Source organism: Eurypyga helias, unplaced genomic scaffold (genome assembly GCF_000690775.1).
Source record: "Eurypyga helias isolate BGI_N326 unplaced genomic scaffold, ASM69077v1 scaffold24884, whole genome shotgun sequence".
NCBI lineage: Eukaryota > Metazoa > Chordata > Aves > Eurypygiformes > Eurypygidae > Eurypyga > Eurypyga helias.
This window is the reverse complement of record NW_010244693.1, coordinates 10315-19494: the sequence shown is the minus strand read 5'-3', so window position 1 is coordinate 19494 and position 9180 is coordinate 10315. Positions and strand designations below refer to the sequence as shown.

Sequence of the window (9180 nt, the reverse complement as noted above, 5' to 3'; positions counted from 1 at the left end):
ACTCGGGGCTAATCCCTCGGAAGAAGCCTTGCCCGCATCAGTACTCTCTGCTCCCTTGAACTAACAACTAATTTGAAACGTGGCCCCCTCCTCCTCCCGTCTCCTGACACAAATCCCTTTCAGTGCTGTCCTGATGGCACCCCGGTGACGGCTCCGGGATCACAGGCTAAAACCTCCCTGGATTTCTGCCACGGCCACCAGCTGCCCCCAAGGGCTCAGTGGATTTGGGGGGAATTAATGCGGAATAGCCCAAACCAGGTTGAGTCTTGCAGGGATGTGAGGGGCCGGCACCCGCCGCCAGCTCGAGGAATGCTGAACCCAGGCAAAAAGCCCTTTTTGGGGGGAAAAGGAGCAAAAAAGGAGGCCCTAATCCAGTATTTGCAGCGAACGGTAATATCCTCCTGCGCTGCCCAGCTGGAGCCATGGAGGCTGGGGAATGCCGGAGCTAATGGGAACAGTTTTCCCAAGGGTTGTCCCCGCTTTTCTGGGTGGGAAACAGGAGGGACCCTCAGGGCCCCCCGTGGATCTCGGCCATCAGCCCCGGGGTGCATTCGGGGCTGCGCGCATCGGCTCCCACGGCACAGCACGGCTCCGAAGCAAAGCCATGCAAGGTGCCCCCTCCCCGTCACCATCGGGGAGGGGAACGGGGGGGCAGCAGACCACCAGCTACTCACTGCGAGCCGGTAACTCTGCATCATTTTATCAAATTCCTCATCAATCTTTTTATATTTCTCTTCCGTCTGCGGGGTCAACGCAAACACTTCATCCCCTTCCGGGCTCTCGCACTCCCGGTGCTTCTTGTTCAGCGCCTGTTACGTTTTGGAGGGAGGGACACGGGGAGGGATCGGGGGACGAGGTTGGAGGGAAATCGAACAGAAGAAAAAAAAACAAAACAAAAAAGAACATATAATGAAGGTTTTCCGGCCAAGGGGCAGGTACTTACACCGTATCGCTTGAACAGGATATCCAGATCCTCGCTGCCTTTACGGTATTTATCCTCCATCAAGGGGCTCTGGTCTATCGAGTCATCGCCGTCGGGCTCCGGGCTGTCACAGCCGTTAAAACCTTTCTTTCTTAACGTCTGAAAACACAACCGGGACAGTCTGAGATCTGGGAGTGGGGATGGGGAACATCGGCAGCTGCGGGAGACGGGCAGGTGTCCCCCGAAACAGCCCCCGGACCGTAAAGATGAGGACTTGCCCAAATTCCCCCCGGGATGTTGTTGACCGGGGTAGGGTTGAAGAGCCAGGATCTGGCCCTCGGGTTTCACTGCTGGGGTGTCTCTAATTGAGGAATTACAACGCAGGGATGGATGGAGAGAAACTTCCATGCTTTCAGAGGATCTGTTTACGCCAGAGCTGAATTTGGCCCCGTACCAGCTCAGACACATTCGTCACCTACAATTACTACAACGACAAGGAGGGGAAATAAACCTTAATGATATCTGCTCTCCTGCTAAAAATAGGGAAAACCTTCTTCCGTGTAGGAAAATAAACCCAAAATAACAAGGAAAAGGCGGCGGGGTGGCATTTACCACATGCAGAGGTTGTGAGAGCATCGCAGGAGACGGCCCGTGGCGCGGTGACACCCGAGTGACACCGGAGGGGTGACGGTGACAACGCCTGGGCAGCACACCCCGCGCCCAGACCAGCAGCAAAGGTCCGCGGTGGAGAGGTAACGATGCAACGTCTCCTTCGTTAACAGGAGGTTAATCAGAGGTTGGGACTCTGGTGAAAACCCCCCAAGTTCCTCTTTGGTGCTGCAGTTTGCAGACGGCGTTACACAAGCCCATTTAATCACCCTATTTTCAAAATACCAACAGCAATTAGGCGTTATTACGGAACCATCACTTGCCAATTCATTTTTTTTTAGAAGTCAAAGCTACAGAATTTCCTGGAAGTCTTGATCTCTTTTCATGCCAAATTCAGCAGGGAAAAAAAAAAAAAATAGAGCCTTGACAATTCTCCTCTGTCTTCCTAAACAGTAATAAACATCTCTATTTTGAGGCCAAAACATATCCTGGAGGGGCTCTGCATCTACCTGAGAGCTCCGCGAAACATGGAGAAACTCAAATATTTCCATTAAAATTAGAATTTTCATAATATTTTCAATTAAAATTACTCCTTCACCATTGTAATTTTAATGCTCATTATTTACATTTAACCTGCAGAGGGGAAAAGTCCTTATCCCCATCCAGCTGCTCCAGCGAAGGACCACGATGGCATCGGAAGCCCTGCGTGGTGATACCAATAATTCCCGATACCTGATAATTACTACCTAATTGACTAATAATAATCCCTGGTACCCCTCGTTTGTGTTGCTTACTGTCTCTTTAGAGGGCAGGGTAGTGGGAATCTGAGTCATTGGCATGAACGGGAGGTTCCCAGGGCTTTTTCTGCAGGTTCCCGAGGATTTTTCCCTATTATTCTGCTATTTCTGTACATGTCCTTGTTTGTTTTTAGAAAGGGCCAAAAAAAGGAACGGGTGCTGCCGGTGGGGAAGGGACGGCTTCACTTTATATTTTTTGGTTTGTTTTGTAAGCTGCTTCTTGTGGATTTTTTTTTTCCCCCTGAAACCTTTTGTTTCACCGACACGGCCGAAAGACGGAAAGTTGAGCTTTTCTTTCAAAATATGAAAAAGTTTTTTCCTCCTTCTCTTTCTTTTTCATAGGCAAAATGGAAAAAGTTGTTCCATGAGCAATGGGAGGGATGAGGCCGGGTTTCCTCCGGGTGCATGCGAAGGGTGATGGCTGGGGAGACTCTCCGGTGTCTAATACGGGGCTGTGCCCACCTCGCAGCAGTAACTGCAACGCAGGAACTGGGTCTCTTGCCTCCGCCCTCCCATCCCTGGTTGGGAAATGTCAAGGTAATCCCTCACATCCCTGGCAAATCTCTTCTGCCAGCAGGGTCAGCAGTCGGGGGGCAGTCGAACCACCTCTGTTCCCTGGGACCCTCAAAGAAGGGAACTTCTTAACTGGATTTTCAAGAGGTTTCATCTGAGCATCATCATCCTTCTCCTTTCTAAAACCCGCAGCGATGAAGCGGCTCAGGAGGTTTTAAGCAGCTCCCCGGGCTCTACCCTGTATTCACTGCCCGAACACAACGCAGCGAAGGGCAGACCCTGCCGGCCGCAGCATTTTGCCGTTTCAAAGTCCTCATTAAATTGTCCCGGGGGTTGTTCCCTCAACAACTCTGTCGAGGAAAGCAAAGCAATGGTGTGAATGCAGCTCCGTTCACCCAGACCCCGACACCACCCTCCAAGCAGCTCTAAGCATCGTCCCCTCCTCATTTCTCCTCCGTGGGTCCAGTAGATCTGGGGTCTCATACAGCTTCAGCCTGGACAGCGGCTCTTGCCTTGGTCTCGTGGTCTCTTCCCTTTCCCTGGACAGTAACTTCATATATTGCCCAGAGCAGCCGTGGATGCCCCATCCCTGGGAGTGTCCAAGGCCAGGCTGGATGAGGCTTGGAGCAACCTGGGCTATGGAAGGTGTCCCTGCCCATGGCAGGGAGTGGGACTGGGGGGGCTTTAAGGTCCCTCCCAACCCAAACCATTCCATGATTCTATGGTAATTAGTCAAAATTTAATTACCTTTGAGACCCACACCACCCTGCTGAGTTCCGTTTGCCGCACCTGAGCTGTGAGGGGTGGCCACAGTGTCACCGTCCCCGCTCCCGTAAGAAACCCACCAGCAGCCCCAGGAAGCATCAAGCCGGGGAGAAAAATCCTTCCTGGGTGCTATGGACAGCTGTGGGCAGGGAGAGGAAGAAGGGAATGGGGACGGGCTCCAGAGCTGGCACAAGTAAAGGACAGAGACGACGGATGGGAAGCACCGGGAGCGGTGGGTGACCGGGACCAAAGTCACAGCAGGACACGAGCCAAAGCAGCGCAGCTCGCAGTGACCTGCTGCTCAAAAAGAGCTTTTGGGACAACAAAATGTCATTTCCAGCCATATGATTGTCGGCTCCTGGGTTTTTTCGACAAATAAAACATGTCCCCTATTTTCTGCTTTTTACAGGATGATGTGGAAGGAAAACAATCCTGCTGGAGTGAGAATTAAAGCCAAAGATTCCCATTTTCAGGATGTTTGCAAGGTCTTCTAGCAAAGAGGTTTCCTTTTCGTCCCTCCTCATCCCCTTTTCCAGGAGAAAACCAGGAGACGCCAAGAGGCGTGAAACTTTGCCATCAGGGGGTTGCATCCAGCGCAACACGACAGTTTGTCATAGAAAGACTTAAAATCAATTCCTTCACAGCAGAAAATTTTCAAAGGAGGAAGCCATGGGGGAGGACTTCAAATGGCAAAAACCCCACCCCGCTCATCATCAGCCCGGCCCTTCCCAGGTCCCTCCACTCTACCGGGCGGCCCCCCAAGGCAGGACCCGCTGGAGGTTCCGCCTTCCAGGCAACGCTCCCGCTCCCATGATCCCAGCTCATGCAGGAGCAGATTTCCAACCCGAAGAGGGTGAAAGAGCAGCAGGAAACACAGAACATGTGAGGGGAAACGATGCTTGACCAGGATGTGGTTGACTTCCCTTAGACGAGGGAGACTCAACCGCCCCGGGCTTTGGGGAAGTTGGGATGAGGATGAAGATAGGCACCGGCAGCTCGCCTCCGCCCTTTGCTGCCTCCCCAGCATCCTGCAAAATGCCTGACTTTATGCACCCTGAATGACAACTCCTCCTTCCCCAGGAAGGAGAATTAGGGAAGTATCAGCCCTCCGCCGGGATATTCAGCCAAGGAAAGGAAAGAAATAGCTGTGTGACTTTAACTGGCTCTGGAGCATCCCTGTGCCCGGGCAGCTCCGCTCTCCTCCAAGTCCCTTATCAGAAACTGGCACGTCAGCCGGGCTGCGAGGAAACGAGAAGCGACAGCGAGGAGCAAAGCCGGCGTGATCCCAGCCCGGGCGCGCACGTGGCACCCAGCGTGCCTGTCTGGGGGCCTCAGCTGTCCCCCGCCTGATTAAGGAAACCCCCCTCTCTGCATTAAGAGAGATTTTCTCAGACTTAAAAGCTTGCAACGGCCAGGACTTTGCCGGGCACGGAGCGAGCCGCAGGGGTTGCGTGGCTGAATCCCACTGCCCATCCCTGGCACGGCTGAAATGCAGAGGTGTCCCCACAGAGGATGGTCCCCAAAAGGCAGCCGGGGTGTTGAACCCCTCTTGAACCAGGGCCAGAGCAGCTCTGCCTCTTGCTGTATACCCAGGGGAATAACCCCCCCAAGGACAGCATGTGCCTGCCACAGACCGCACCTCCCCAGGACCGAAAAAAGGGGGATTTAATGTTTCCTGTTGTTTTACAATGTAATTTGAACAGACTGACTTGTGGCTCCCTGAGTCGGTGGCACCAGCACCTTTGGCCCCAGGAGCCCCCGGGCTCGGCCAAGCCATCAATTGCTCCTCCTCCACCAGAAAAATGAAATTAAGAGGCTTCTCCTTCAATTCACTCAGGTCCTGGTCACTCCTTGTCCTTTCTGAGATGCTGCCAGAGCATTCAGGGTTGCCCTTCTCGGGTGGAAAGGGGCCACAGGCGTTACCGGGAAGGCAGATGCATTTAGCAGCCCCCTAAAATGCAATTAAAAACATATTTGGTAGCAAGTTCACAGCTCTGTACATGCCTGATGCTGGGGAAGCATCGAGGATGCGAAGATCCCCTTGGGAAGTCAAGTTCAACTGGGAGCCACCAAGATGTATGGGATAAATGGGGTCTGTGCACAGTGGGGACAAAGCTGGGCCCCCATGGGAAGTGAGCGACCTGGGCGAGGGGAGGTGGCTGGGGGGCAGATGGAAATCAACTCCAGGAGTAGGAACAGTCTCCCAGAGCAGGATTTGGGAGAGAAAATAATGTTAGAGCAGCCCTAAGCCTGCTCTCCAAGACAACTCAAGGATGGGGAGGGATGCTCGAGAGGCCGCAAAACCCAGTGGGTTTTACTCCCGGGGCGGCTCAGCCGGCGAGACGTGCCGAGGCCGGTGTGTTTGGGCTCCTTTTCTTGCCATCCACCAATATCCTTCCGTTCCCGATGTTCCTCTCCTCGGCTTTGGATGCAGATCCAGCTTTTCATGTGGTGCAAACACAGTATTTCTTTGGGTGCCAAGGACTGTGTGTAACTCATCGGCTTGGGAGTGTTTGCATCTTGGACCATAAGGGAACAGAGAACGCTGCCCAAAATGTTTACGGTATTTTTAGGCCAAGACAAATCTGTTCGACGCTGTGAGCGCCGCAGTCTGAGCATCCCGGAGAGGCTGGGAGAGGCTGCGCCGACAAGCACGGCAGGGAACCGCGCCTGCAAAACCCCAGCATTTTCACGGTGGCCAGGCACTACTTGGTGCAAATGAGCTAAAAAGGACATTTTGGAACCATTTTTAAGGCCCATACGTGACCATACACTGGCAGAACAGTGTCCAAACCCCAGCGATAGCAGGCAGGTGCTGCCGGATGCTTGGCCATGGTTCAACCCACTTCTGCTGCGGCGGCACATCGGTGGGACAATGAGATGAAAACTCCAAACCTCTCAAAAAAACACATTTCACAGAGAAAAACAAAACAGAAAAAACCCCAGGATTTAAGAGGTAGGCTGTTTTTTTTACCTTCTTCATGAAACAAAGCCCAAGCACGCTGCCCGAGGTGCGCCGAGGCGATTCAGAGGCAGAAGCAGCACAGCCCGAGCGGCCGGAGAAGCCGATTCCTCTGCAGGGCCGTGCCGCTCTGCTCAATCACTAACGGCTCTGTGGGTGTTAATTTATGCCTGTAATTACCCAGCCGAGCCTTCCCTTTGCCTGCATTTTCCCAGGCGTGAAGGCAGCTGCCCACACACCGAAAAGTGACATCTTCACGGGCACTGCCAGGGGAGAGGATGCGACCGATGGCCGAGATGCCACTGGCATCCTCCTGCCAAGCACTCCATGCTCCAGCCCGGCGACGCTCTGCCAGCGCCAGGAAAGGGGACAGAGTGGTGGGGAAGGCCAGTGCAGGGTCACCGACCGCAAGTGGTGGCCGAGCATCTCCTGCGAGGTTTGGCCACGGTGCCCTTGCAGTGCTGGGGTTGGTCAGACTGGACTCGTCACCCTTGGAGACACAGGAAATGCAGCCGGACAAGCCTTGAGCAACCCCACCTACCCATGAGGTTGGCCGTGCTTCGAGCAGCAGTTGGACCAGAGACCCCCAAAGGTTCCTCCCAACCAGAATTACTCTGCGATGTAGCCACTGGTGCCCTCCCTCAACCTCAGTGTGCGCGTCTGAAACAACGACTGGGGCAACATCACCAGCTGCACCAAGGAACTCCAGTGCAGCAGCCCCGAGAGGTGCCTCCAAAACCATCCCATGGTTTGCCTGGACCACAGAAAGTCCAACAATGCAAAGCGGCACCTCAGTTTTACAGCAGTAAATCAGCACGTAACTCAAGACAGCTTCAAACCACCCAGAACTGATTATTTTTGTAGGCTGGCCCAAAAAGATGCAAAATCAGGTCGGCACCAAGTGTCGGAGATCTCACTACCTGCCCCATGCACCGACCTGCATCCAGCTGCGGTGCCAGACCCTGCCCCGGCTCCACAACGGCAAAGCTGGGGAGAGGACGGGCGGCCTCACCTCGATGATGTCCGCGTTGGTCCGGCTCTCGTGGGGCTCGTTGTACTCGGTGTACTTGAGCAGCACCTTGTCCATGTCGGTGCTGGCATACTGGAACAGCTTGTTGGAGTGGTTGAAGATGATTAGGGCGATCTCGCAGTCGCACAGGACGCTCAGCTCGTAGGCCTTCTTCATCAAGCCGAATTTGCGCTTGGTGAAGGTCACCTGAAAGCAAGGAGAGCCATGGTCAGAAGCCGTGCCCACGTTGACATGGAATCGACACCTCCCAGAGAAAACTGGGACGACTGCTGGACGAAGAGCAAAAGGAAGGGGAGGGCAGAGGGAATCTTCTGTCCTCAGTTTCCCCAGCTGGACAACCACCCCAAGCTCTCCTCTCTCACCCGCCTCTTCCAACCGGTTCGTATCGCTGCCTATTTTGGGATCCTCCAAAGGCAGACACTTCACCAGCACAAAGATGATTATCAGCATTGGAAATCACGTATTGCCAAATCAAGAGAAAATAAATTTCAGCAAAATCCCCAGCAGAGCTGCCATCTGTCCGGGGGCTGCAGGTTCTTGGGGGTTTGTATTTTAACGGTGAATATTCAAGCAGTGGAGATCTCGCCCTTGCTCGCTGCAGCAGCACCGTGAGCACCCGACCCTGGGTGACACAGCGCCGGGGGCTCAGCCGCCCTGAAGCAGCCCAGCGTGCTACTCCCACCCCATCCCCGACCCACTCCCCTGCTTCCCAGGACGCGCTTCTCTTGGGAGGCTGTGCTTCCCTAAAAGCACCCCGAGACCCCGCACCCGGTGCCCAGCCAGCCACTGCCTCCCTCTCGCTGTCCCCACAACCTCGCTGGGGCATTTTTCCACTCTGTCTGCACTCCCAGCATCCCCTGCCCCAGCATCCCCTGTCCTCCCAATCTGCCCTGCCTCGAGCTCTCATCAGAGCTGTCAGCTCACGAGGCATCTGTTGCAGGACTGCTCCTTGCGAGCTGGCTGGGGGACGGGGATGGAGCTGGGCGCAGGCTCCAAAACCCGCTCCAGATGCCGGGCAGACGTTGGGCTGCATTTCCCAGCCCACGCACAGCTCTCGCCCCGATGCTCCTAACAGGACCCAGCTGGCGGGGAGGGAGCTGGTTCAGGGCTCCCCATCCTGGCTGCGGCGCAGACGGCCGCTGCAGGTCCCTCACCCCCCCGCAACGAGCGGCACGCTGTCGGGGAAAGGCGCAATGCTTGGCCAGTGCCCTCTTAGCAAACATAAAAAAGGGAAATGAAAGGCAGGGAGGTCACTGCTTTGCTTTAAGCACTGCTCTCGGGGGCGAAGCAGCAGCCCGGGGAAGGGCTGGAGATGAGCCCAGATGCCCTTGGGTGCCAAGAGCTGCTCCCTTGCCGGGCGCGTGCACGGGAGGGCGCGACCCCACTTAGGGCCTCTGCCGCCGCATCAGTTTTGCAGCTGAACGGCTTTAATCTGCAGCGTGGAGGGAGGAGAGTGAACGAGGCTGTTGCCTTCGCTCAACTCGAACTAGTGGTGTTTCAGTGACCGACCAAAAAGCTTGACGTGCAGCCTCCCTGTCCGCACCGGCGGGGACGAGCATCGCTGCCACGATGCCACCAGCAG

At 55.0% G+C, this 9180-nt stretch overlaps 1 protein-coding gene across 1 annotated transcript in view; it reads right to left on the bottom strand.

Moving 5' to 3' along the window:
* Nucleotides 1-674: 674 nt before the first annotated feature.
* The window catches only part of LOC104508282 (myocyte-specific enhancer factor 2D homolog), a gene marked incomplete at its 3' end in the record, with an annotated part of 12418 nt that continues 3912 nt past the window's right edge, over nt 675-9180 (bottom strand). The window contains exons 2-4 of the mRNA XM_010149849.1: nt 7581-7784; nt 944-1081; nt 675-809 (exon numbers count right to left, since the gene is read on the bottom strand). Coding sequence (XP_010148151.1) covers nt 675-809; nt 944-1081; nt 7581-7784 — 477 coding nt within the window. The remainder of the gene's footprint in view (nt 810-943; nt 1082-7580; nt 7785-9180) is intronic.